We start from the raw sequence: 27,895 nt of genomic DNA, 5'->3' as shown, positions 1-27,895 counted from the left end.
GACAGTTTGACAGCCATGAGCGTTTCGCGGTGTGGAAACAAAGGAACGACAAAGACTTTGAAGCACGCCATTGTCAAGCCAAGCAAAATTAGCCAACTATCGACAACACGGGCTTGATAAAGACTGTAGCCTTTTCGGTAGCCGCGGATGGTCGGCTGACGGGATTTCCGGAGCAGCAGATCTGATATATGGACCCTGTATCCGTAAAGCGTCACACGCTCTCGTGTTGCCTGGCTGTCAGTAGCCGATTTCCATGCCACCGTTTGATTCTGTGGGTTGGTGCCCCCGACTTTGCGGCGGAAATGTCAGCGATACATCTCGCCTATTCCTCGCCTTGTCTACCTCTTGCGGCAATCTTGCGTATTATCCATAAAGGGTCCAGCAGCAAGAGCCGGTCTCTCAAGGGCTCCCGGCAAGCGAGGATTAACTCTGCAGGGCTCGAGATAGGGGGAGGGGCAAAGCCAAGGGAGTTGGCCAGGGATTTCGGGCTCGCAATGTTCGACGATTCTTCTGGAACGAATTCGCCAGGCTGTGAGATTGGGGTCCCCGTCCGGCGTCCGGTGATGCTAGCAGCGATGAACCCCAGACGGGCAGATTCTTTGAAGCAATGGGCAGCCCATACCGGCGACCGCGAAATCCGGACACATGCGGCGGCGGGCTGGCAACTCAAGAGGGCGATGGATGAATTCCACAGTCAGAATTGGCCCCGCCGTACTTGCGGACGACCGTCGTCGGCTTCGGTGGCTGAGTCAGTAACAGAAGTGTTTAGATTGTTTGAATCCGAGGCCAACGGCGAGTGGGCATCCAAAACGACGATCTCCCACCAACAACGCACGGAACTATGCGACGGTCGGTCGTCAAGGGTCACGGCTAGACTTCCTGCTCCGTTCTCCCGTATGCGGCGAAAAAAGATAATTATCTGTATTCCGTACAGATATTCCCCCCAGGGTTCTTGGTTGACGTTTCGCGGAGGAAGCACGCTGCACAACGGCCGCGCTCCGACAGGGCTCTTGTCTGACAGTTGTTGTTGAACGGGGCCGGAGGCGGACCGGGGGCTAGGACTGGAGACACGAGCCAGAAGCGGGAAGAGAAAAGATCAGACGAAAAAGGCACGACGTATCCGCAGAATGAGGGCTCATGGGGCCAGAGAGGAGTGGAAGGCAGGGGGAACCTCAACGAAGGTCCTCTCTCAGACTCTCACCCCCCCTTTCTCTTCCTCCAGGCTCTATGTCTGGCGATTCTGCCCTGGTTCCATGAGGGAGTCTTAAGCCCTGAGCCTTGAGATGCTGCGGTAGTGGCTCTCTTTCTAACCCGACAAGGAAATCCATCGACGATCTTTCGCCTGACCGAATTCGGCCAAGTTTCAAGCATAATGTCCAATGAGAGTGATTTGACTTTGACAGATCCCTGTTGTTCTTCTCGAGGCTGGTTGGCTGAGCCGCAGCGTCCCTGAGAAAGTTGTGAGGTACCAACATCAACGCTCAGGGGTAAAAGCGGATCCTGCTGAAGACAACTTGGAGCCCTGACACCGACTAGTTCTCAGGGACAGTCTTCCGCATTCCTTAACACTGTGATGACCTTCTCGCACTTCGCGCACCCCTTCAACAAGACCGATTCTGGAAAACGGAGCCGAACCGTCATGCATCACCGACCCAATGCCGTCCCCTATCCGTTGCTCCACGACTTTGCTTCGGCGCTGACAGCGGACTTGTCTCGTTTGAGCAAAGAAGCCTGTGGACTCTCGAGTGCGGTCTCCCTCGTTTCCATGCAGGATGAAGTCAAACTCTATGCTTCATCGTTCGGAACACTTGAAACGAAGCTACTTGGTTGGTTAGAGAACAACAGCATACCAACAAGACCCTCGTCAACCTTCGGGGGTTTTCTTCTTTGGAGGACCACCTGGCCGGGATGAGGCACGCCAATGCCATGAATGCAAGTGCAAGTGCAAAGGCAAATGCAGACATGGAGGTGTTATTTGACCTTGAACTTTGGACGGGCGGAGGATCCCATTGCTATTTCGGGCTTCCTGATGGTGTATGGTAGATTTGTAGCCGCCTTCACGGAGTCCGTCTGTCTTAGTGATACGCCGACGCGTGCGCGAGCATGGGACATTCCGATCGCTTGAGCTCCATTCGACGGCGCCACGCCTTCGAGGAACGATGCCGGCGGCAGCGAGCGCCAATGAGCGCTTGGGCGGAACATTTCGTCTGAAGTTTTTGTCATCTGACATTGGCAGAGCATGTCCAATGTTACCGGTTGTGATCAGACCGGGACGTCTGAGCATATTAAGAGTCAAAGCTCCGGCAGTCGCGCAACCGCAATCCATCTGCCAGCTGCTCTGTGGCCGAACTTCGTGGATGTGCTTCTCCCGAATGTAGAATATTCGTCCTCCGTCGCTGGCCGATGGAGCTCCTCCACCAATCTCGAATGGGTCACCGTAGGACGGCCGGATGGCTTGGAGCTTGAAGGTAACTGGCCGGATGATCAAAGACAGTTAGCGCTGCGTTACAGTGTCTTCGGTGCATGTGGCACTTGGGCCATGGGATGGGTGTTCTGGCTGCATAACGCTTCTGCAGGTACGAGGTAACACAGGTTGCGTCTCCCAAAAACCAAGGCCGAAGCCGAAGGCTCCTGGAAAGCCGATGAGAGTATGTCGCTGCCTTTGGTCTAGCAACAGAGGGAGGATCGATGCGAATTCCAAGACCGTTTCGAGCTCGAACGTGAGGACAGCGAAACAAGACCAGTCATGGGCGTTGTGTTGGATAGCATTGGTTCGTTAGATGTATACTGGAACGCTCAAAGTGTGTAAAAAGACCCTCCGTCGTGCAAAGCGATCTTTGTGATGCCCTAGTGTCTTGTCTGAGACATCCCTTTGGTTCCCGGCACTCCCACAGGAATGGCCAGGCGATCGCCCTGACGCGTTGTTTTTAGAGGTACGACGTTTCGATGTCTGTTGCAGACGCGAGACAGGGCCAAAGGGAGACGCTGAGCATGGAGCAAACATAGTTCACCTCAGACTTTTGCGCAACGATTCGTGGCGGCACCATCCCTCGGTATGACGGCCGAAGAGGTTGTGTGGTATGTAGTTGGGCGGGTTGAACCTCAGCTCAGCATGGGGAGGCCCCTTTCTCGACATGTCATTTGTGGAAGTTGACGCCTGCTTACTCAGTGGTTCCAGAAGGCAACCGACGTATCTTGAGTTATGGGTGGAGGCTCTCTGGAACTGGCTTGGTCTTGATGGTCCGAGAAAGGGGACGACCTCTGGAGGCGCAAACCCCGTGCCGTTGGCGTCCCCGGCGGGATGGCCTCGAAATGACAAGAATCTCCCCAAGAGCATCGACCATGTCATTAAAGCCATCACCCCCATCGCTCGAATGAAGAACCGAGCGGGCGCAAAGGCGACGTGGAGATGGGCGTCGAGATCTGCCCCGCGGATAAGTGGACGGTCGGGGCTCCCTCGGGCGAGCAGTTTGGCGGCCAAGAGAATTGCGTAGTTCCAAGAGCCGTGAACCGTCTGCCTGGGTGTGCATAGTGGGCACGCCGCTCGGGAAAGCCTGTGCTGTGACCAGTAATGAGTAAATATCCAGCTGGTCCGAGCCTATCTTGTTTAAACAGTCTTTTGAACGTTGGCCCCGGCCTAAGCCGTCAGCCAGATATTTCGTGATTGGAAAGTGCTAGGTAGGTCCAGTAAAAGAGGCTTTGCACTCTGACTGAATCATTGGTTTTCTTGTGCTGAATCAGTCGAACTCAGTATGGCGGTCTTGACTAGGAAGACCTTGTCAGCCCTCGGCGATAGGCGCTAGCGCAAGGCGTACGGGTCAAAGTGAGGTTCAAAGTATGTAGTCTTGTCTCCAGCTTGAATTCGTGATGGACCCATTCCGAGCTGGAGGCTCACAAAGCCGGGACGGCGGCGTCTGAGCGGACTCTTGACCGCCAGTCGCATACTACCGGCTGCAGAAGTCTGTGGATCAGCTATCGTCTGGCAGGTGTCTCTGTGCTGCGTGACTGTTGCGCAGAGCGGCAGGCGTCACCATATCAAGCGAGAGCGACCCTTTTTTTTGCCACGGATCATTCTTGTTTAGAAGATGGAGAACGGAGCTTTGCAGATCCAAGCCTGAGGACGGAAGCTGAGGACGAACGGTGTGTGTGTATGGGCAGAACAGCAACCTGGCACCGCATGCAGCATATGTGAGGTCAGGCGGCGCAACGATCCACGACAGAAGCTGCCTAGATCGATGACTGCATGCCCTGGACAATGATTGATGGCCGTCGATTCGATTCGACGAAACCTTGTGTGCTATTTCGAGAGGTGCCTGGTTGCCATGGCGGGTTTGTATGGTTTCGTTTGGAGTCGTCTGTGACACAGCTTGTCAGGATGCAGTCGACAACATCTGGCGGATCATTGTGTACCTGACACGGCTTGTGTGAGGAGGGCGCGTCTTGGGGGCGAGGGGAAAGCGTGAATGTCGGGCGAGGAGGGCGAGGAGGGGGAGCATGGATCGCCAGGAACAGGGACAATACCGGACGAAAGAGACGTCAGGTACGACACAGTGTGGGAGCAAATGGTCGAAGACGAGCCAGCGATGTGACGCTGGAATATGTGGCTTGTCCCAGTTGCGAGTGGTGCATTGTGAATGCAGTGCAGCAGTGCAGCAGTGTAGTGCAGTGATGCCAACCGCGATCGACCGGCGCCAGCAAAAGACGGCCTCGACCTGCAGTATGATGCAGGTTGACAGGACCATGTTGAAAGTTCACGCTGCAACCGCATGGAGACCTGACTTGGAGACTTGGAGCGAGAGAGAAAGAGGGTGGATGGAAATCAACCTGAGGTTCCAATCGGGAAAAGACTGGATGAACGACGTGAGCAGGGGTCAGGGAGCGACGTTTCTAAGGTGGGACGTAGGTATCCAGCGTACCTTCCTCCGTTCGGGTACCTTACAGCTAGTGGCTCTTTCCTTAGGTTTGGTGCAAGTGCGACTGGCAAGTGCAACGGAAGGCGGAGAAGCCGCGCACTGTGAGCAAACCGTTGCGGGTCTTTCTTGGTTGAGGGGCTCGAAGTATTCATCAGAGAACCTAAGCATCCCTGCCACCGTCTCGCGGACGTAAGACTGACGGGACAGTTTGGGCCGACTAGGCCTGCCGTTTTGCCCGCACATGACGAGTCTGGTTCTGGGTACACAGTAAGATGGATATCTTGGCTCCAGGAACGTTGTCTACTATGTAAGCTCACCAAGGTGGTGGGCGATCCCTGGTAACTCGACATGGGAAGATAGACAGCCCAGAAGGGCAAACGGATGGAAAATGCGGGAAGGGATGGAGTAGGAGGGACGCGACAGATTGGCGGGATAAGGTGTCATGATAATGCATAACAAAACACATTATAGCACCCTCCCCTACCCGTGCCTGGATGTCGGGACGAGATAACGGCTGGGATTCGGGGACTTTAGACTTTGGATGATCTTGACGTCGGAGGATTGGAGGATGTCTGGCTGGACTGGTTGGTATTGATTCTCGAACAACCAAAGAGCCAGCATCCGTATCGCTATCCGTAACACAAGGTGCGGATGTCTGTGAGAATTCAGAGGGGGAACGGATACATAGGTAGGTACGGAAACAAGCCCCTGTTCAAACAGCACCGATAAGACGGTCGTGGCTTTGCGGCTGCGAGACTTCCAGGTTTGGCGTTGTTTGGTACGGAATATGGAGTGCGGCTGCATCTTTCGCATGACAACAGCCCCGAACCGAGTGATTCAAAAACAAGATGCCCGCTGACTCCGCTTGGAGTTGTTCGTGTCGTCTACCTACGATTCCGTCCATTGCAAGTTTAGAACACAAATTCCACTTCTCTTTGTTCTCTGGGCCAAGACATGTTTCCATTCGTTCCTTGCATCCCCTTTTTCGAGCTGCCGTCCGACGTGTCTGCTGATGGATGTCTGCATTATGGATTCAAAGTACCTACCTTGTCAGTTACCCCTGTGCCTGAGGACCGGACCAAAAAGATGGACCCCGCCCATGCATCTGTGCTTCACTGCTTGCTCCGTTCCGGGCCCACACAGTCTCATCAGCCACAGTCACAGCCAGACGTGTACGTACCTGCGCATGCACAATATGGAGTACGTACTCCATAGACGTGGACTTTCCTTTCCAAGTCATGCTTGACGGGAACCTCCTTGGACCTTCCGTTCATCGTCCCACCGTCCGGCTCTTATGCCTCCCTTTCCCGGCAGAATGCCAGAATCGACAGGACCAAGCCTCGAGGCCGAGCCTTCCAGGGCGATCAACAACGGAGCGAGGATGCGGGCGGTGGAGGTTGACCACTGACAGCCAGACAGCGTGAGCCTTGAGGGAGATCCGCACTCGCCTCCACAGATGTTGATGCAGCGCGCATCAGACACCGGCCGCGAATTTCTCTTACGGCCCCCAAAAAGGATGGAGACTCTTTCGTCCGTCTCCCCTCACTTACCGCGCAAGGTACGGCCATTTTGGCGGAAAGCGCGACACATTCTGCGAGTATCTTGCTCTGCTTCAGTCCCCGGCCGTGGCTCATGCTTCGCGACCCACGGCGTCTGGCGTTGCGTTGGACGAGAGTCACAAGACGGTGAGGACGAAAAGGATAGGCGACACTATTTGTACCGAGTACCCATAGCGGGCAGCGATCTAGAGACTGGGCCGGATGATGCGCGCTCTCACCCGTTACCTCATGCTTATGCGGCATCTTTCGAGCCGCAAAACACGTGGTAGTGTCTGTCTGCCTACAGAGGAGACGGATACTCTTTAGTTGATACCAGCCACTAAGGTAGCCTGGCATCGGACACGAGGTAGGAAAGGATGGACGATTTTTGATAATCAGAGCCTGAGGATGTGTTCGTGTAAGTACTGCGTACTGCGTAGGCATGATGCTGAGTGTCTATCGGCGTCCAGGTGGTGGACGGATGCCGCGCGATTCGATTCAATGCGTCCATCGGGCGCGACGCCGCGAAGCCAACAATAGAGAGCGAGAGGTACTCTGGCACTTGCCGGTCTCCCTTTTGGCCTCCCGCTTGCTGGGATAGGCCTCCCTTTTGTCGTGTTTGGTCTCTCCTCGGCCGCTGCATGTTTCTGCCCCCCCACCTTTCCCTCAATGGCCACTGGGCACAAGAAAGCAGTCCAGCATCAACAGGGCAAGGAACTGCAGCAACGAGCAGGGCCATGATCCATGGCGGGTGCGATGGTGCACCTCCTATCAGCAGCCCCGATGGACCAACGGCGGCGCGCGGCGTTGCGGCGGTGTGTAGTCATTCTGGTGTGGGAGAGCGGAGAGGGAACGAGACTGGTCTGGCTGGTTTGGCTGGTCTGGATCTGGATTGAGGGATACGGATGCATGATGTGAGGCGCAGGACGCAGGAACCGGTCAACAACGCATACTCGCATGCACACACGAGGTGCACAATTATCAGGTCGAAGACGCCCACGCAGAACGGAGTACGAATAGAAGCAAGATGGGCGAGCAGTCTACAAAAGACGGGACGGATGGAGGAGGCTAAGAACAGCTATGCAGGAGAAGGAGAGGAAGAGACAAAGTGGAAGCGAGAGAGAAGGTCAGAAAAGGCTAAACGGGGGAAAGAAGCCGCTAAAGCCACTTGAGGCAAGGTTTACCAGCTTGGGACAGGTTCCGTTCATCGGCGGCAGGTACGAACGGTAAAGTGGCTTTTGTCGACGAATGAGAGAAGGCGCGTACCTGGCACTACCCCTGTGCACCCAGTCATTGTATGTACACTAGCCACTGGCCGCTGGTTGCTGGTGGTGTCGCCCATACGTCCAGCCCCGGTCCTCGTCTTCGTCCCCCGCCAACGTCCGTCGTCCAGACTTCAAGTGTCCACATCCACGTCCAGTCCGCCGCGTCCACCAGTCTGGGTGTGTCAATTATCTATCTGGCTTTCACAGTTTTTTTTCTCCTGTGCGGCGTGCGGCGTGTCTGCCCCATCTACAGTTCCACACCAATTCGTGGACACTGAACACTGCACCTGCCGTCGAGGAGAGAACGGAACGTGGTCGGGAAAGAGCAAGAGCAAGAGCTGCCCCAAACCCTACTTACCAAAAAGGGGCGGAGGAAAGAGGCTACAGGAGCACTTTACCACAAGGAAGGTACATTCACATGATGCGACCTACCTATTCCTAGGGCTAAAGCACACGTTTTCTACAAAAGTAGCAGACGGGACTCAACCTCAGTCTCTTCGCTTCCGTACGGAAGAAGGTACATACTGCGTAAGGTATGGACTCATGGAACCTATGGACCGTTTCTAACTGGTGCCTTTTCACACCAACAGTCCCATCCATCCATCCCCATCCTATGCCCTTGCCCATGACCATCCCGCAGACCGCACACACCACTGGCTGCTGAGCCGCCGCTGCACACCTCACGTCCCACGTCCCACGTCCGGTCTTTCCTGCCCCCTGTCATCCAAAGCCCCACTTTTCCACACCTCACCCCAACTCGACTCGCCTCACACCCTCGTCCCACGCCCGCCCGCAACCCACACGCCTCACTCCTCTCCCGACCCTGGGGCAGTCCATCCAGACCAGACCTCTTCCCAGCGAGTAGCCCTAAGTAGACAGCACCTCAAGTATTCGTAGTGAGAGAGAAAGTACCCAAGGCGTGTCTACAGGCGCAACAAAGTAGGTGAGCAGCAAAAAGGGAACTCCTGGAACTAAGGCGAGTCCATGGGGAAAGGTACCTTGCCTTACACGTAGAGGGGAGCAGGAGGGGACAGGCACCTCACACCTACCTAGGAACAGGGTGGATTGGCGCCGGTTCCTTCGTTCGTTCGTTCGTCTGTTCTGTTCCCTTTTTTTTTTTACTGGGGCCCGCCGCCTCGCGCCCATCCATTCCTTTTCCTTTTTCTCCTCTCTTGCCCCCATCCCTCCTGGTGTTCTTCCTCATCCCATCTCCTCATCGTCATCCTCGTCGTTCACGACAATCCCTTCCCTCCTATTCCTCTTCCCCCACTCCTTTTTTTTCCTTTTCACAGTCACTCTCTTGAAATAATTCAACCATCTCAGCTTCTGAATCCCGTCACTCCTTTCCGGGCATTCTTATTACGTTCCTTCCCGTCTGGTTGAATTACACACATTCGTTCTTCGCGAACCAAACGACACTATTCACACAAAAATCTCACCTCCTGTTCCCCCTGTTGGATCAGAGACCACGCTCCTTAGCATCTTTTGCCTCACAGCTCATTCTATACCTTCCCTTAGCTTTCGCAGCACCATACCTATTACCATCCAATTACACCTAGTACCGCATCTGCGCGTTTCCGTGAATCAAACGATCCTCGACATCCCGATCACCTGCTGGACGCGACTAATACCGAGACTCCCTCACCTCGAGAACATCCGCCCACCCTGATCTGATCAACCACATCGCACCACATCACAAGCGATACACCTCACCGACTTCATTCTAACTGAACGAAGGAATTTCGAGCAGGAAAGAAAAAAGAAAAAGACATGGCTACCGAGGTCGAACACCCCGTGGGCCTCGTCCAGCAAGTCTCGACACCCGGCTCATCAACCCCTCAGGATGTCTCTCCCACATCCGCCCACAAGATGGACCAGACTCCCTCCCCCTCCACCTCCACCCACAATGGACAGCCTCCCTCTTCGCAATCAAGGCGCCCGCCGCGCAAGAGCACCCTGACCCAACAGCAAAAGAACCAGAAGAGACAGCGTGCCACTCAGGACCAGTTGACGACTCTGGAGGTGGAATTCAACAAGAACCCAACCCCCACTGCCACCGTTCGTGAGCGGATAGCAGAAGAGATCAACATGACCGAAAGGTCTGTTCAGATCTGGTTCCAGAACAGGTACGCTTTCTACTGCCCCTCGTTTTCCGGCTTTGCAGCCTGATACCCCTGAGTCACCACTAATACTACACAGACGCGCCAAGATCAAGCTTTTGGCCAAGAAGAGCCTCGAGACCGGCGAAGACATCGATTCGATTCCCGAATCCATGCGAGCCTACCTCGCTATGCAGGCGATGGAGTCCGGCAAGGGCCTCGGCGGCCCCTTCCTTGGCCGTACAGGTCTTCTCCCCTACGGCCACAACAACATGCTTCTCGGCGGTGACCAGAACGGCCAGGGCAAAGTTTGTAAGTCTAAGAAGTCCCTGACAAACCATCGATGAAAGCAGCATTAACATTCCCAGTGATCCATCATCTCACCTGCCGCTCTCTGAGCATCGGCAAGTGGACTCGCGTGGGACAGAACACGATGGATCTCATCATCTTCTACTCCCCTGACAAGTGCACCATGACCTACTACATCAACAACGAGCAGGCCGGCTACAAGATCGAGTACCCCTTTGCTTACATCAAGAATATCTTCCTTGAGAACCAGGAGGGTGACCCCAACAAGCCTGGTGGCATCGTCATCGAGCTGAACCGGGCTCCCAACTTCTTCATGGACTCCTCCCCTCAAGCCAGCGGGTTCTTCCAGTGCGGCGACTTCACCGAGGACCAGCAGGCCTCGCACTGCTTGGTTCACCACCTCGGTGGCAACCCCAAGGTTCTCAGCGGCCAGTTGGCCAAGCTTGTCTCCTTGGAGGCCTTCATGAACCGCAACAACCCGCACCCCTTCATCGACCAGCAGCACGCCCTGTCCATGTCCGCTCCTGTGTCGCCCAGCCGCCCTTCTTCTCAGCCCAACTTTGCCCAGCCGCACGTTGGTATGTTCCAGGAGTCTTGGGGCATCAACCACATGCACCCTGGCATGCGCGGACCTGGCCACAAGAGACAGCGCAGTCGCTCCGTGCCCATGGCTGTCGATTTCTCGATGCTCCAAACTCCCATGCCCTCCTTCTATATCCAACAGCCGGGTGAAATGGCAGCTCCTCAGACGCCTGGTCCCAACATCTACGCACCGATTCCCCAGGCGCCCGGCGGACTCGGCCCCAACTTGAGAATCGACACCCAAGCCGGATTCGGTCTGGATATGCGCCAGTACCCAATGTCTGCCACCACCGCCTCCCCTTCCGAGTTCCCGACGAGCCCCAACTTCTTCTCCCAGGGCCCTGAGCCGAGCCCTCTCCCTGCCGCTTCCAGTTACAACACGCCTTACGGCAGTGCCTTCCTCTCTCCCATGGCACACCCGTCACCGAGCATGATCCCGCCCTCCGTGTCTCCCCTCTCATTCGGCAGCCACCACGGAGAGCCGTCTATTGTTGAGCAGTCGCCTCCGCTCTCCATGCTTGGTAGATCTGCATCCGCCGATATCTACCAGCAGGGCGACAACGGATCATGTGCCGTATCTGATGATGGTACCGGCCTGAACGAGATGTACTCCAAGCACACCATTAACCTGCCAATGCACCCTCACTCACCTGCGTATGGTGAGCAAGGCCACAACGACCTCGACATGAACCAACTGGTCCAGTTTGACCACGTTGACCCCAACTCAATGTCTCCCGAGTCCATGCACCAAACACCCCACTGATTCCTGACATCGGTCTGCCGTACTGAATAAGTCGGGAAGCATCCGGAGTTCCTTTCACTAGGACATGGCGTACATACAAACTTGGGAAGGCGTGCTCTCTCAAATGGTTTATTCGGGAGAGAGGAGTTGCTTGCCTTGGTCATTCACAGCTGGCGTTTTAGGCGCTCGACATATACCAGATGGGGTTGCCCTTGGTCTACTTTCAACACCGATGACTATGATGTGTGATTCCGTTTTCGCTACCACATCATCCATCGGCCACGACGACTCTGCATGACGATACCTCTATTCGGAATCTCGATCATGCATGTCCGGCACAGGCGATCGTACCTTTGCACTTTTTGGATTTACTTCACCCTTCGAGTCATTTATTGTCGCGAACAAAGAAACCGGCTTCTGGTACGAGGGTGTGGGCATCTCACCATGCCCACAATCCATCACCAAATCTAGTCCTTTAGCCACGCCTACCTCGCGGAGACGATGGCGTGGCCCCTAATATCCTTCCCTTCTCTCTTGGTTGGCTTGCGCTGCACATCGCTGTCGTTGATATTTTTTATTTCATCTGTCATTGTTCATGAATCTCAGATGTCCTGGCTGCGGGTTTTGGAGGATGAAAATGGGGAAAAGCCCAGGTGGCTTGGGATTTTCCTGGTTCGTAATCAGTCACACACAACACATCTTTTTTATTGAGGATATACAACTCTCTCAAGACACACATTACTTGTTTACCTATATTGTTGGGTATTTTCTTGGTTTGATGGGTCGTGGGAGCAGGGCTTTGTGGCTTTTGTTGTTGAATGCCGGCACCGAAAGAGGTGGTAATGGGGAGCTGCCTCCGGTGGCCGAGCAGCGAAGAGGCTTGGCTGGCTGCTTTTCGAAAGAGAAGCGGCCAGCTTGTAAGCATTGACGATAGAGTTGAGAGACACATGGGCATTGAATCCCTGTTTTCCCACCTTAACATTCGGTCTCCTAATTGTGATGTGACTTTCAACGATTCCCAAATGATCAGCCCCATGATGCTCTCCGGTGATGTATCATGGCCACGACTGTTACGGTGAACCGATGTAACTTGCAAGACCCCGCAGGCCCTGCTACCAGAGGTAAGGCTTAATCAGAACCGACGCAGCCGTCTTCGATTTCAGGTCCGACGCCCCACCGATTATGCCCATGGAGCTTGGACGTAATGGAATTCCATCTGATGTGCCTCCTATGAGTTTGTGCGGGTAAGGCTGAAGAGAATCCGATCTGCCTTGAAGGCCCGGGGATGGGGGGGGGGGGGGGCTTGTCGCAGCCGCGTGCTCTGTTACGCAGCAAGGCAGGCTTGGACATGTTACGTGAGGTCGAGTTTCGCCGGATCTTATGCTCTGCCCCAAGAGCAGAGATACAGCGTCTTACTGTACGGTATACAGTATTTACAAGAGTGTGCGCAGAAGGAGGATCAACGTGTAAGACCAAAGGTAGCGTGAGGTCTCGACTGGTCGGCTGGTCGGCTGGTCGGCTCATGTTTGGTAGCCCAACTGCCTAGCTTGTGTGCTTGCCCATCTCTTTTAGCCTAGTTCAGCGGAGGACGTTGGCGCGCGAGCCCGGCTGGTCCAGAGAGGCGGGGATGGATAGGTGGGTGCTTGGAGTGCATCTGGTCAGCGAGGCGGCGGCCTGCTAACACGAGGTTCTTTGGGAGGCTTGAGGGGCGCTCTGTGTACCCTAAATAAAGTAAGGTAGGCCGGGCGAGATCTGTCCATCATGGACTGCCTGTTCCGTTCAATCGCTCAATCGTAGCACGAGATGCAATCCCTTTCTCTCTTCGCTTGAGTCGTGTTAAATTCGCGGCTTTGAGAAGGCGGATCGGACGGGAACGATACAAAGGCATTGTGGACTCAAACGATTGTGCTTTGGGTGTGGTGTGAACGTTTGGACGGGAATTTCCGGCGGTATGGTATGGGATATTGCCCGATATTTCGAAGAACGGTCAGGAGCCAGGTGCCATGCCGGACTGCTGCAGGCATCAACGGATGGAAATGAGATGAGACGGCGTTACTTTCCTGGACGCCGGAGCGGAGGGGGTCTGTGGCACCTTGCGGGTAGGGAATGCAGCCGGATACGGGGAACTCTAATCTTTTCGTGGTGAGGCACTGTAGACTGTAGAGATCGGGTAGGGTGTATTTTCCCCTTCTTCGCAGCAGTATCCATACAAAGTATCCGTAGTGGTATGCGGTAGGTCTCTTCGATATCCAGGAAGCCCCCTGCAGTGTCTATAGGCTACCAGCCATCGGCCACGTTCGTCTGAAGGACCACGACGGTCTCGCACTTTCTCTTTCGTGTGCTAGTTGAACTCACGTGAGATGATGCGAGTCGGGGCAGTGTAGGTGCACAGTAGAGTAGCGCAGGTGCGTGTGGATGCTGTCAGCGACTTTGATGCTTTCTGTCAACCGCGTGATCGTTGAACAAGCTACAGAGTAATTAATCGGACTTGCATCTGCCACTTGAAGGATGGTCTTCTTTCGTCAACACCCACACAGGCACAAAATATTTGCCAAGTCATGAATGTCGGGCAGTGTTGGTGTTGCTTTCGCATTCGCAATGTTTCAATGCGTGCGGAAACACCAAGGAAAGTGTGTGATGGGAGCTGCGACAGTCGCCAAGATGGTCAATGACTTGTTGAAGCTGTCTTTGATGGATGGATGGATAGAAATGGATGACCGATCGAAACCTTTTCCTCAGATCGTCCGCAGCTTCCGACGTCCGTTCGGAAAGCAGGCAGGTTGTAGGCGGAGCGGGTCCTTCTGTGGTTGGAGATGGGCGGACAGCTTGGTACGTACTGCTGTGTCCTCAGGGAGGAAATGGAAGGAATGGGTGGGTGTTGGCTCCTGCTTCGCTCGCACTTTGGCGATTCCCAGCTGGGAAGTTCAGGTGCATCCCATCTCTTGCCCAATGACGTCCTCAATGCGGGGGCACGGCAAAATATCGAATGGGCTGCTGCACTGCTGCTGGCCTGCCAGTCGGAAGCCGGGACTTTCCCATTTTCTCCATGCCCGGGGCGCTGATGCTCTTTGGCGGCTGGCCACCTGAACCTTTCTCTTCCGCGCCCCGGCCCTTGATGGAAAAAAGTCTCTATTTCGTCGTTCTTCATTCGCTCGTGTGCTGTATGGAGTACTGGCTGCTACTTCTCGCGCCCGACCTGCCGACCGCGATGGCCCCACGGATTCATGGATCCAACCAACTTTTCCTCGTCTCCGCGAACCGCGGATGAGCGCGTGGTGGGTGAGGAGCTGTTCCGCGGGCTTTTCGTTGATTCGTACGAGTACTTCGTAAGGAAACATCGGGCAACAAGATGACCGTGGCAGTGCAGAAGAGGCGCCAAGCCCGCATCAGACACTCAGACAGGTTCCTCCCACCTTGAGGCTTGCCTTGCAAAAGTGTACCGGTAGGTAGCCCTTTCTCCATTGATTGGGGGCTCCAGACGTATATTCGTTCCTGGGTATTTCCACACAATACCCCAGAGGTCCAAGACCAACCCACCTAGTCATCGACTCACCAGTGAGCCGCGGCCTGATAATCTTGACTTTTTGCCAAGCGCCTCGTCGTCGTCCATACTTGCGTATTGAGGGCGGCGCAGTTCTGTACGCTGCAACCTTTTCGGCTCTACTCGTGTCTACTCGTGAGGTGTCTACCAAGTACCAAGAGGAAGGCAAGGAACTGCCAAGGAGCCCTCATCTGCTTTCCCTTTAGGTGCAGAGTATCTAATCTGCCAACGATTGACGAGTACAATTAATGGGGGAGCATCGACCTAGTTCCATTTACGGGGACCTTCCGCCGGCGCTTCCTTCGGCGTCCGCCTCTTACGGGAATACAGCACCGCCCAGCCTGCCAATTTTTTACCTCGACGTCTCTCGTCCTCGATTCGAGGCTGGCTCGCCTTGCTTACTATTATTACTCAACACCACTGTTCAACAACATCAACACCATTAGCATTTTCCTGAATTGTTAATCTTCAAGACGACTGTTCTGTCATTCACTTGCGCACTATACCCGCCCGTGACGTCGCGGCAATTGCAGATCCTACCACTTTCTTAAGACGCTTTCAGTTCTTCCTGCAAAACCATTGTATACGTTTCTGTGCAGCTTTTGGCCACCTGCGCTGGTCCGGCACTTGGAGATCCCACGACTCCAAAGAGCCACGCCAGATCCAGAAAGGAACGCGCCGCCACCTCCAAGACGAGCCCAATGAAGAGCTTCATGGCCGAGCCACTCTGGTGAATCCGGGCCGCTTTCTAAGGGATCCGTCTGGAACAAGCCCATTTTTGCCGTCCTTCTAGTCTCGAGCTAGCCTTGACCAGCTAACCATCACTGTGGTTCTCGATCCGCGCTTCTGGGGGCTAGACTGAGACTGCCACTGCTCAGTGTACGGCCTAGACAGAAAGCGACCAAGCCTCGCCTCGCGCGCCCCTCAAGAATGGACAGACGGCATCTGGGCGACGCCCCTTCACAGCAACATGAAGACGCTGACCCCGCCCCAAGAACGTCGTCAAGCTCAACCTCCTCTGACCATAATGACAACGATCTTCATGACATATCCTCGCCATCAGTGAATCTCGCGCCACGCGCAGCGCAAAGGTTTCACCCGAGACGAGCCATCACCGAACCCATGGGGAGCAAAGGCGCCCTCGACGGCGGTCATGTCCGTTTCTCGGACGAGCTTCAACGAGACTCCAGGCGCAGCTTTGACCCGCCGTCATCACACCCGAACTCGAATAGGCCAGGGCTCTACACGATTCCCTCAAGGGGTGATCTCGAGGGCCATATCCAGGACGAGCCCTCGTCCTCACGGCCTCGACGGGGCAGCGACCACAGCTCCGCGCAGCCTTCAGACTCTGATCTCAAGTATCCAGTCTACCGACCAGAGCCAACGAAAAGGACAAAATGGCGCGTTGCGCAGGAGTCGGTCAGCGACCAGCTAAGGAAGGCCTACAATGTGTACATTGTACAGGGATTATTGCGACAGAAGCCGCTCCCGCCGAGCGCAGATGGAAGGCATATCCCACTCGACATGTCAAGGGAACGGAGTGACCATCTCATCGACGAACGCACTAAGAAGTCGTACGCCAGTAATTTTATCCGATCCAGTCGATACACGATATGGAGCTTCCTGCCCAAACAGCTCCTGTTCCAGTTCAGTAAGATGGGCAACTTCTACTTCCTTGTCGTCGGTATCATTCAGGCCATCCCCGGACTCAGCACTACGGGCCAGTGGACTACCATTGCACCTCTCGCCGTGTTTGTGTCATTATCAATGGCTAAGGAAGGATACGACGACTACCGCCGGTATCTGCTGGCAAAGACGGAAAACTTGAGTCGCGCATGGGTTTTGGGCGAACGATCCAAGAAGGCGACAGCGAGGATGAAGAGGCACAAGGATGGCGAAGTTGCGGAATACTCGGCCGATGGATGGACCGAGATTGAATGGCAGGACCTCAAGGTTGGCGACGTCGTCAGGCTTCAACGCGACGACGACATTCCGGCGGATATCGTTCTTCTGTACGCGTCCGGGCCCAACGGTACCGCATACATCGAGACTATGGCTTTGGACGGCGAGACGAATTTGAAGGCCAAGAGAGCCTCACCTGTTCTCGCTGAAAGGTGTCAAACTCTGCAAGGCATCGAGTCTTGTCAGGCAACCATCGTTTCCGAGGACCCGAATCTGGACCTTTACAGGTACGACGGACGTGTCACTGTCAACGGAGAGACACTGCCGCTGTCACTCGACAATGTCATTTACCGCGGCTCCACGGTGCGAAACACTACAGAAGCTATCGGCATCGTCGTGAACACGGGTGAAGAATGCAAGATCCGAATGAACGCTCACAAGCACGTACGCACAAAAGCACCCGCCATGCAGCGCGTCCTTAACAGAATCGTCGTTTGGCTCATAGTAGTGCTACTCGGCCTCAGCAGCGGTTTAACCTTGGGCCACTATCTGTGGCGAGACCCTGCCGAGTCTTCTTGGTACTTTATGGGCGAGCGCATTAAGATGAGAAAGATCTTTATTGCTTTCATACTCATGTTCAACACGCTCATCCCTCTTTCGTTGTACATCAGTTTGGAAATCATCAAGATCATACAGTTTTACATGATGGGAGACGTCGAGATGTACGACCCGGTCACTAATACGCCAATGGTTGCCAACACCACGACGATCCTCGAAGACTTGGGCCAAGTCAACTACGTCTTCTCAGACAAGACAGGCACCTTGACGGAAAACGTGATGCGCTTCAGAAAGATGAGCGTCGCCGGCACCGCATGGCTGCACGATATGGACATTGAACGAGACGAACACGCCAAGCAAAAGTTGATTGACATGGCTCGCAAGAAGCGCAAGGGAAAAGGCAAGGACAAGAACCGCGAAAAGACAACGAGCGATCACGACAACTATTCGTCATCGACACCAGTACAAGGAAGGCCGTCCATCAGCACTTATGGACGGGGACGCTCTACAAGTCGGGCGCCTCAAGCCGAGCCCGAGCTCAAGACGGAAGACCTCCTGGACTACCTGCGACGTAAACCGGACACTGTCTTTTCCAAGAAAGCCAAGCAATTCCTACTCTGCATCGCTCTCTGCCACACATGTTTACCCGAGACAAAGGAAGACGGCGAGATCGAATACCAAGCTGCCTCTCCCGATGAACTTGCTTTGGTTGAAGCTGCGAGAGATCTTGGCTACCTCCTCATTGACCGGCCTGCACAATCAGTCATTCTCCAAATTCCCGAAGCTGATGGAACGATCAAAAGAGAGACCTACCAGGTGCTAGACGTCATTGAGTTCAGCAGTCAGAGGAAGAGGATGTCCATCATCATGCGTATGCCCGACGGCAGAGTATGTGTTTACTGCAAAGGCGCCGACAACGTCATCTTGCCTCGTCTCAAGCTTAGCGGCCTTGCCACACAAAAGGCAAGCGACGTCAATCGGAGAGCCTCGATTCGTAGGAGTGTCGAGAGGGAAAAGGCACAGCAACGCCTCAGCACGAGTGGAACGCCCCGCAGCAGCTTTGCAATTGGGAGAACGTCAATGTCAGATCGACGTAGCATGATGAACCAGAGAATCTCCGGCGACATGCTCAGACGATCCAGCGCCGTTACCGACGACGCTGACGCATGGACCTCACGCAGAGGTTCAGCAGACATCCTCTCGCCCATGAGCGCTCACGATATTTGGTCATCGCCACGTCACAGCATGGCCATGTCAGCAAACGAGGATGAAGTGGATGACTTCATTGACGAGTCCGTGGCTCTCAACGAGGGCACCGTTCTCGAACGATGCTTCACGCACATCAACGAGTTTGCTTCGGAGGGCCTGCGGACTTTACTGTACGGCTACCGATACATCAGCGAGGATGATTACAACACGTGGAAAAGGATCTATCATGATGCCACCACTAGTTTGGATAATCGACAAGAAAAGATCGAGGCGGCCGGTGAGCTCATTGAGGATAAGTTCGAACTTGCCGGTGCTACCGCCATCGAGGATCGATTGCAAGAGGGCGTACCAGAAACGATTGAGAAGCTCCGTCGCGCCGAGATCAAGGTTTGGATGCTGACGGGAGATAAGCGCGAGACTGCCATCAATATTGGTCACTCTGCCGGCCTGTGCAAGCCATTCTCCGAGGTCTTCATCCTGGATGCTACAATGGGCAACCTGCAGGAGTCAATCCTCTCGACCCTGGGTGAAGTCGCCCGAGGTATGGCGCCTCACGCGGTAGTAGTGGTCGACGGTCAGACCTTGGGTATCATTGAAAGAGACGAGGACCTCAGCTTCCTCTTCTTCGACCTTGTAGTGAGGGTTGACTCGGTCATTTGTTGTCGCGCCTCTCCCTCACAGAAGGCCACTCTTGTCAAGCGTATTCGCCGGCAGGTACCTCACTCCCTGACTCTAGCCATTGGCGACGGCGCCAACGACATCGGCATGATCCAAGCCTCGCATGTTGGCATCGGTATCTCGGGCCGCGAAGGTCTCCAAGCCGCTCGCATTTCCGACTACGCCATTGCGCAATTCCGCTTCTTGCAGCGTCTTCTCTTCGTCCACGGCCGCTGGAACTACCTTAGGACTGGCAGATATATTCTCGCCACTTTTTGGAAGGAAATTGTCTTCTTCCTACCACAGGCTTACTTCCAGCGTTACACGGGATACACCGGGACGTCTCTATATGAAAATTGGAGTTTGACGGTATTCAACACTTTCTTCACGTCGCTCGCTGTTATCTTGTTAGGCGGTTTGGAAAAGGATCTGCAAGCCAAGACGCTCCTTGAATTCCCCGAGCTCTACACCTTTGGCCACAAGAACAGAGCTTTCAACATCAAGCTTTATATTGGCTGGACATTCCTCGGGCTGATTGAGTCTCTCATTATCTTTTGGGTGACCTGGGCAGTCTACAATTCGCTGCCTTTTGATCAGGACACATCGCTCTATGCTATGGGATCCGTTCCCTTTACAGTTGCTGTGGTGTTTATCAATATCAAGTTGCTGTGAGTTACTTCGTGTGGAATTGTGTATAATATTTTGCTAACAAGTTTAGGGTTCTTGAGATGGAAAACAAGAACATAATCATTCTGGCCGGGTTTCTCATCTCGGTCGGGGGTTGGTTCTTGTGGAACATCATTCTTTCCGCAGCTTTCCGGCCCATCCTGCGCATATATCAGCTTCGCCACGCGTTCATTCATAACTTTGGTAGAACGTTGAGCTTCTGGACTACTATTCTCCTTGCACTTGCGACCGTTATCTGCTTGGAGCTGATAGTCGACGCGATACGTCGGGTCTACTGGCCGCGCGATGTTGATATCATGCAACGTCTCGAGAGGAAGGGCTTCAATGCGGATGACGCGGCCGAAGGAATGGAAGGTGGCCACGGCGAGACCTCTGGAACGGTGCTAGAAGTTATCAGCAGCAAGACCAAGTCAGTCTTTGGCCATACCGAGGAGAGGCCCTCGAACCTTGACGGGGCACCTAGGCCAAGTCACTCCACCACTCGGCCTTCATTCCACCAGGCACGACAGTCTCGAAGGTCGAGAGACGAGTCGGCCGCTAGGTCTTTCACGCCTCCGGTTGAGGAAGCCAACATTGCAGGCCCAGAGTTGAGTTCAGAGCTAACGAAAAAGCCACGCCTTTCTGTGGCGACGAGGTGGTTGGGGAGCTCAAAGAACACTCCAGTGAATGGCCCCATTGAGCTGCGGTCGACTGGTCAATCATCGAGGCCGTAAAAAGAAGGAGGAGGAGAATTGTTTTTGTACATGATTGGCCGTTATGATTTAGCATTATGGTTACTTGGACTGACCTTTTCGGGTTCCGGGGTTTTGGTTCTTGTTCTTGATACCACAAAGCATGATGGGTTTCCCTTTTACGTTTGGCGTTTTCAGAGGTCAAACATTGGTCGGCAGTAGACAGCGGGGGACTGCATACAACAGGCAGGCGTAGTAGTCTGTGTACATACGGGGAAAAGACTACCTTATGCGATGAATTCAAGACTCTCTCAACTATTACGATGATGAACTATCACGACCATTTCCACTATGATTGTCTGTTGCGTCTGAGTAAACAGAGCCGCCATGCTTTATTATGCATTAGAACAAGTGCGAAGAGCAGGAAGAATCTGGCTGTGGTGTATGTACATGATCATGATTTCGATGATTAGTGTGGCCTTGTGGGCTTCATTCATACTCGTTTGAGGGTTGGTGATGAGGCTTGGCAGGGTTAGTTGTCCTCCTTCTTCTCTTCCTTCTTCTCGTCCTTCTTCTCGTCCTTCTTCTCGTCCTTCTTCTCGTCCTTCTTCTCGTCCTTCTTCTCGTCCTTCTTCTCGTCCTTCTTCTCGTCCTTCTTCTCGTCCTTCTTCTCGTCCTTCTTCTCCTCGGGCTTGTCTTCCTTCTTGTCGTCAGACTTCTCCTCCTTCTTATCCTCTGACTTCTCCTCCTTCTTATCATCAGACTTCTCCTTCTTATCGTTAGACTTCTCCTCCTTGTTATCAGACTTCTCTTCCTTCTCCTCACCCTTCTTCTCGTCCTTAGACTCTTCCTTGGGCTTGTCCTCAGACTTTTCCTCCTTCTTCTCATCCTTGGGCTTCTCGGACTTGTCTTCCTTCTTATCCTCTGACTTCTCCTCAGACTTCACGTCGTTCTTCTCTTCAGACTTATCGTCCTCCTTCTCCTCGGGCTTGGACTCCTCCTTGTCCTCAGACTTTGACTCCTCTTTCTTCTCCTCCTTCTCCTCAGGCTCATCGTGCTTCTCCTCCTCATCATGCTTGGCATGAGCAGCGCCGTGGCCCTTGGACGGCGCGGGGCCGCTCCATGGCTGGATGACGGCCAGACCGGCGGCGAAGACGACTGCTGAGCCAATGGCACTGTATCACGGATAGTGGTCAGACACGTCATCCTCGGGCAAGTCTTGACTGGCAGTCGTCCCGTTTCACACAAATATGCTCAATTCAAGGAGCCAATTAGGTTCTAGATGGGGATACAAAGGCAATTGGACTTACAGAGGAAGCTCGCTCTGGGGCTTCGCGCCATGTTGGCTGGCGTAGGTCCTCTGGCCGACCTGAGAACGGAACTGGGGACGGATCGTCCGGCGCGCCGAGGATCGGAGGGCGGAACGCAGGGAAGCTGCTCTGGCGAAAGACATTGTGAAAGTGTGTAGTACGGAGTACAGAGTGAAGGCAGGGAAATGCTCAAGTCGCTACAAGGAAGGAGGAAGCTCAATGGCAAGACCAATTGGAATAGTTGCGAGTGTCCTTTGTAGAGAAAACAAACAGGAGGAAAGGAGGAAAGGGACCAAGAGAGCAACACGAGAAAAACCCGCTTGGGAAAGCACGTAAGGAAGCCAAAAGAAGGGGGAAAAAGCTGGGGTTGGATTGGCGTGGCTTGGCCTTGGTTTCTGGCCTGTTGTGCTGGCTGACTTTGAGTGACCTGCCGTCCGAAGTCTAGAAGCTCGGAGCTGCGAGCTCTCTGCCTCCAGCTTGCACCAGCAACGAGCTTCCAGAGCAATCGACCAATGGTAGGGAAGAGGCTGGATACCGTGTAGCGCCTGGATGCCGGGGGTGGCTGGTTCCCCACAGCTTTGTGGTGACGACATTTGCCGGGGGGTGCCGAAGGGGCCCGCACGACATACCTACCTACCTTACCTCAATTCCGAAATGGGAAGATGGGAACTCGGGGTCAAGGTCTCGAGGCTCCACTCCATGCTTATCTAATCTTTGGGCGGAATAACTTATCGGAGAGCGAGCTTGGGCCGGCACGGACCTGATGGATTTCCCAGAGACTTACATAACGCTCCGGCGTGGTGGAGGTCACTGCGAGCCCAGTGGTAGGGGTCCACTTTCGCGGGGCAAGGACGTCCCGGAACTGGTAGCATTGAGGGGACCTCTGTCTGTAAGGTATTGTCTGAGGTACCTGCTGGGCTGTCTAAGGTAATCCCGCCCAACGACACTTGACTGGGCCCTTCCTGCCTGGAGCTCTGGAACCTGTAACCCCACCACCAACAACGCCTCTTTCACGAGGGTCTCTGTTGTCGTGATCCAAAGCCAACATCAAAAACAACCCTGCCCAATTTGCCGCCCCGACACATATCGCATCTTTCCGCCATCTTTTCACTTATCGCCGGACTGTCGACCTTCTTTTTTCTTTCCTCTGCATGGTCAGAGGAACCCATTCCCCGCTGACACGCCACCTGCCGCGATAACCTCCTCATCTCCATCACCCTCGCACGCAGCGAACCAGCCCATCCGACACACTCCAAGATGGCTTCGTCAAGCGTGCCGGCGAATCCGACGCCGCAGACAGTGATCCAGCTCGTGCAGAAGCTAGGAGACGCAGACCCGGATTTCCGCTTCATGTCGCTCAACGATCTGCTCCAGGTCCTAGCGAACGGCAAGCCCGACTTTTTGCACCACGACTATAACGTCGCCGCACGTACTGTTGATAGCATCATCAAGGCGCTCGACGACCAGAATGGAGAGGTGCAGAACCTGGCGATCAAATGGTGCGAGAATCTGAACCCCTTTGCCATCTTTGCAAATCTTTCTCAACGCTCGACAAGCAATGCCAGGAGCTAAACAATTTCCCTACACAGTCTCGGACCGCTAGTTATGAAAGTACCGACCCCGATTATCGCACCGATGATTGAGAAACTCTCTGCGATCAAGCTTAAGAACTCGGTTGACAATGCTGTTCCCTCGCTCGCCCTCCGCGCCGTCATCATGGCCCTCCCGAAACCCACACCTGGCTTGCCGCCCGCCAAGGACGTGACAGAATCATACCAAGCCGTCAGCCGCGTTCTGATCCCGCGACTTCTGGGACCCGGTGGCAAGGTGCAGCCACAGAACCCCTCGAACAACATTCAGTTGCCGCCCGTCCCGCAGGGTCTCCTTAAGGTGGACAAAGACCTTAGCGCAGAGTCGGTGGACATTCTTATCGAGGTTGTCAGATGCTTTGGCGTGATGCTCTCGCCCCTCGAGGTCGAGGCGATGCAAGATGCGGTTATTAGTCTGCTCGAGAACGACAAGACATCATCAGTCGTGAAGAAGAGAGCTGTCGTGGCTACTTCGATACTTGCTATTCACCTGTCGGACGAGTTGCTCAGCCAGATGGTCGACCGAATGGGCAACGACCTGGACAAGGCCGATATCTCTGCAGTCACACGCCGTCTCTATATTTCAATCACTGGCTCATTGGCAAGATCCATTCCCAATCGTTTCGGCTCATACCTGAAGACTCTGGTGCCCTTCATTCTCCAAGCTCTGAGCGAGGGTGAGCTTGAGAAGCATCTGGAGGAGATCAGCGACGGAGATGACATTGGCCAGGAGTTCAACGAGGTGCGGGAATCCGCTCTCGTTGCCCTGGAGTCATTCCTCGCCGCTTGCCCGACGCAGATGCGCCCATTTACCGACCAAACCATCCAGGCGACCCTCAGATATCTCAAGTACGACCCCAACTACGCAATGGGCGACGATGACGAAGATATGGACGTTGACGACGAGGATGAGGATGAGGATGATGACGAATTTGAAGACGATGCTGGCTTTGATGATGATGACGACGCAAGCTGGAAGGTTCGTCGTTGTGCCGCCAAGGCTCTCTACACCCTCATCTCAACCCGTGGAAGTGGTGATTTGTTAGAGAACGGTGTTCTATACAGCCAGGCTGGACCCACTTTGGTAAAGAGGTTCGACGAGAGAGAGGAGAACGTCCGTCTAGAAGTTATTGCTTGTCTGTCTCTTCTTGTGCGCAAGACGGGCGAGGGCATGTATCCCACTGATCTCTCACTCGACGATCAAGAGCCCGAGGCGCCTAGCTCCATCCCCATCAGCAGAAAACGCAGACGTCAGAGCAGCGGCGGCGGTTCTATGAGCACCCCTCATGCCGCCACAGGTCTTACATCCCCCACCCTCGAGAGAATCCCTTCAACTGGACCCCGCGCAGATTTGGCTCGCTTCACCCCGACGATTGTGAAGGCTTCCACCAAGTTGCTCAAGGGCAAGGTTATTCCTACCAAGCAGGCCATCATCAACCTCCTCGACGATATCATCACGGTCCAGCGGGGTGGTCTTTCCGACTATTTCAACGACGCCATCGGCCCCATCATTGAGTCTATTAAACCCACGGGAGCCTCAGCACTCGCCTCATCTCTGGCTGCCTCTGGTGGAAATGCGTCCGCGACACCCAGCACTCTGCGTGTTGCCGCCCTGAAACTTACCAGCGATATTGCCAAGACCCATTCGTCAAGTCTCTTGCAGCCGTACCTGACCAAGATAGTGGCTGGTGTCATTTCGGCAGCCAACGATCGATTCTACAAGATCTCAAGTGAAGCCATCGGAACGATTGAGGAGTTGGTAAAGGCAATCACTCCCCCTCGGTCCAAGATGACGGCACAGAAGTTCAAGGGCGAGCTTCAGAAGCTCTTCGACACGATCATGAACAGAATTACTGCGACTGACGCCGATGCTGAAGTCAAGCAGCGTGGTATCCACGCCTTGGGCGTCTTGCTGTCTAGAACCTCCGGTGCCGACGGCAATGGTCTGATCCCAGCCGACAAGCGACAGGCTGCCTTGACTGCACTTCTTGACCGCCTTAAGAACGAGACGACTCGCCTGGCTGCCGTCAGAGCCGTCGATAACGTCGCAGCTTTCAGCACTAGCAGTGGCCAGCTCGAGACGTCGTGGATTCGGGAGGTCGCCCTGGAGCTTGCGGGACAACTCCGCAAGGCCAACCGGGCTCTTCGCGGTTCTAGCGTGCTCGCACTCAAGCATTTGGTTGTGTCGCCGACCGCCAGAGGTCAATTGGATGCAGACACTATTCAGGGCCTGGTTTCGTCGTTGGTGCCCGTTATTAGTAACAACGACACTCATCTGTTGGCACCTGCCCTGCTCATTCTCGCGACCCTCGTCGAGGAAAACGCCGACCTCGTGGTCACCCAGTCAATGACTGCGACTATCTGCAGTCTGCTCAAGTCAAGCTATGCCAGCATCGTCTTAGACCAAATTCTTATTCTTGTCACCAAAGTTGGCGAGAGCGGCGCTGGCCAGCCTCTCATGCAAGGGCTTCTCAATGACGTTAGTATCGAAGGAGACCCCGTTGTCGTGGGCAAGGTCATTGGTGCACTTCTTGTGGCCAGTGGAAGCTCGGCTGGCGTCACAGTCGAGAGCTTCATTTCCGAGTTGCAAACCAGCTCCAGAAACAAGGACGACGCTCGCTTGAGCTTGGCGCTTGCGGTGCTCGGCGAGGCTGGTCTCCGTCTTGGAGCCAACTCGCCATTGAAGGCGGAACTATTCTTGCAACAGTTCCACGAAGAGCCCGACAAGGTCTCTATCTCTGCTGCAGTGGCCCTTGGCCGTGCTGGCTCCGGCAATGTTTCCGAATACCTCCCAGTCATTCTGGCAACCATGCAGAAGGGTGGCAACACGCAATACTTGCTTATCCAGTCGATAAAGGAGATCCTGCAGCAAGTCAACGTTCTCTCTGCCGAAGTCTCCAAGTTCGCGGCCGATATCTGGCAGCACCTCCTTTCCGCCTCTACTATTCCCGATAACCGAGTGGTGTGCGCGGAATGTGTGGGACGACTGACTATTATCGACTCTCAGACCTTCATGCCTCAGCTTCAGGTAAATTGAACAAATTCATCACGGATAGAGTGAAACTAACAACAACAAAGTCCCTTCTCAGAAATGAGAACCCCGACATTCGGGGCATGTCTGTTCAGGCTGTTCGATACACGCTTCCTGATAGTGACGAGGCTTTCGACGCCATGCTCAAGAATGTCCTTGTCGATATGCTGCTTGTCATGCTGCAGGATTCGGAGATGGACAACCGCCGCTTGGCGATGTCGGCACTCAACTCGGCTGCACACAACAAGCCCGATCTTATCCTGCCTCACCTCGGCGAGCTAATGCCGTTTGTGTTGACCGAGTCGGTGATCAAGCCACAATTGATCAGAGAGGTCATGATGGGCCCTTTCAAACATATGGTGGATGATGGCCTTGAAGTCCGAAAGGTATGTCATGTCTTATCTCGGAAGGTTGATGCCGGCTGTCGCTAACCACAGACATAGAGCGCTTACGAGACCCTGTACGCTCTCATGGAGACGGCCTTCTCTCGAATCAACAACATCGACTTCTACGACCGCGTGGTCGCTGGTCTGAAAGATGACAACGACATTCGCAGTCTCTGCAACTTAATGGTCTCCAAGCTTATCGCGCTTGATCCTGATGAGACTAGCCGTCGCCTTGACTCCATCGCCGAGGCATACCGCGCCATCTTGTCAACCAAGCTTAAGGACGGAGCCGTCAAGCAGGATGTGGAGAAGCAGGAGGAGGCGAACAAGAGCGTTCTTAGGGTCACGCTCTTGCTCGGAGACAAACTCAAGGGTGCAAAGGATGGCTCTGGCAAGGGGGCAGCCAACGCGAGTGCTGGAGGTGCCAGCCAGGCGTGGAATGCTTACTGGGAGTGGGTTAACAAGGAGTTCCAAGCGCAGCTTAGAAGCCTGCGTGAGGAAACCAAGAACCTTAGCATTCTGTAGTACAGACACTACATAGAGGCAGGCCACCTTCATCTTACTCTTGAAGATGAGGCATAGCTAGGACGCGTGAGGACAGCAGAGGATGAATAAAATTCTAGCATTTGATTTGTCAAGTACTCTTCGGGAAAATAAGGAGGTCTCACAGCCGAGGCGAATAACTAGTCCAAGTGCCTTTCTTGATCCGTGAAGCATACCCCGAAGCCATACTAGGTGGATCTATGAGGTTTTATTCGAAAGTTGGAGAATAAGATCACCTTACTTTGGCCATGCGTCTTCAGAAGGTCGACGATTCCTCGCATATTTGAAGCTTGTAGGTGGTTCGATGGATCACGCCGGTGGGTAAGGCCGAGTGAAGGGCATTTCATGACGATACTGTACACT

General features: G+C 54.3%; 8 protein-coding genes across 8 annotated transcripts; 5 read left to right on the top strand and 3 right to left on the bottom strand.

Annotated features, from left to right (window-relative positions):
- Positions 1–188: 188 nt before the first annotated feature.
- CCOS01_00539 (uncharacterized protein) lies at positions 189–1,031 on the top strand (the record flags this gene model as incomplete). Its single annotated transcript, XM_060448736.1, has 1 exon — positions 189–1,031. One exon carries the CDS (start codon positions 189–191, stop codon positions 1,029–1,031), a length of 843 nt encoding a protein of 280 aa, XP_060320174.1.
- Positions 1,032–1,971: 940 nt separating this feature from the next.
- Positions 1,972–3,943, bottom strand: CCOS01_00537 (uncharacterized protein; the record flags this gene model as incomplete). Its single annotated transcript, XM_060448734.1, has 4 exons — positions 1,972–2,207; positions 2,317–2,472; positions 3,166–3,554; positions 3,816–3,943. The coding sequence occupies 4 exons, from the start codon at positions 3,941–3,943 to the stop codon at positions 1,972–1,974; spliced, it is 909 nt and encodes a 302-aa protein (XP_060320172.1).
- Positions 3,135–3,494, top strand: CCOS01_00538 (uncharacterized protein; the record flags this gene model as incomplete). Its single annotated transcript, XM_060448735.1, has 1 exon — positions 3,135–3,494. The coding sequence occupies one exon, from the start codon at positions 3,135–3,137 to the stop codon at positions 3,492–3,494; it is 360 nt and encodes a 119-aa protein (XP_060320173.1).
- Positions 3,944–9,486: 5,543 nt separating the features above from the next.
- CCOS01_00536 (homeobox domain-containing protein) lies at positions 9,487–11,469 on the top strand (the record flags this gene model as incomplete). Its single annotated transcript, XM_060448733.1, has 3 exons — positions 9,487–9,842; positions 9,916–10,127; positions 10,184–11,469. 3 exons carry the CDS (start codon positions 9,487–9,489, stop codon positions 11,467–11,469), a joined length of 1,854 nt encoding a protein of 617 aa, XP_060320171.1.
- Positions 11,470–14,670: 3,201 nt separating this feature from the next.
- CCOS01_00535 (uncharacterized protein) lies at positions 14,671–14,910 on the bottom strand (the record flags this gene model as incomplete). Its single annotated transcript, XM_060448732.1, has 1 exon — positions 14,671–14,910. One exon carries the CDS (start codon positions 14,908–14,910, stop codon positions 14,671–14,673), a length of 240 nt encoding a protein of 79 aa, XP_060320170.1.
- A 1,009-nt stretch (positions 14,911–15,919) lies between these two features.
- On the top strand, positions 15,920–20,715 carry CCOS01_00534 (phospholipid-translocating P-type ATPase; the record flags this gene model as incomplete). Its single annotated transcript, XM_060448731.1, has 2 exons — positions 15,920–19,983; positions 20,034–20,715. The coding sequence occupies 2 exons, from the start codon at positions 15,920–15,922 to the stop codon at positions 20,713–20,715; spliced, it is 4,746 nt and encodes a 1,581-aa protein (XP_060320169.1).
- Positions 20,716–21,205: 490 nt separating this feature from the next.
- Positions 21,206–22,126, bottom strand: CCOS01_00533 (uncharacterized protein; the record flags this gene model as incomplete). The annotated part of the gene is made up of 2 exons (XM_060448730.1): positions 21,206–21,848; positions 21,984–22,126. The coding sequence occupies 2 exons, from the start codon at positions 22,124–22,126 to the stop codon at positions 21,206–21,208; spliced, it is 786 nt and encodes a 261-aa protein (XP_060320168.1).
- Positions 22,127–23,240: 1,114 nt separating this feature from the next.
- On the top strand, positions 23,241–27,514 carry CCOS01_00532 (TATA-binding protein interacting; the record flags this gene model as incomplete). The annotated part of the gene is made up of 4 exons (XM_060448729.1): positions 23,241–23,482; positions 23,573–26,600; positions 26,651–26,989; positions 27,047–27,514. The coding sequence occupies 4 exons, from the start codon at positions 23,241–23,243 to the stop codon at positions 27,512–27,514; spliced, it is 4,077 nt and encodes a 1,358-aa protein (XP_060320167.1).
- Between the last annotated feature and the right edge of the window lie 381 nt (positions 27,515–27,895).

The sequence above is a fragment of the Colletotrichum costaricense genome (genome assembly GCF_030867565.1).
Source record: "Colletotrichum costaricense strain IMI 309622 chromosome Unknown Scaffold_1.1, whole genome shotgun sequence".
Classification (NCBI taxonomy): Eukaryota; Fungi; Ascomycota; class Sordariomycetes; order Glomerellales; family Glomerellaceae; genus Colletotrichum; species Colletotrichum costaricense.
This window is presented reverse-complemented; position numbering and strand designations above follow the sequence as displayed.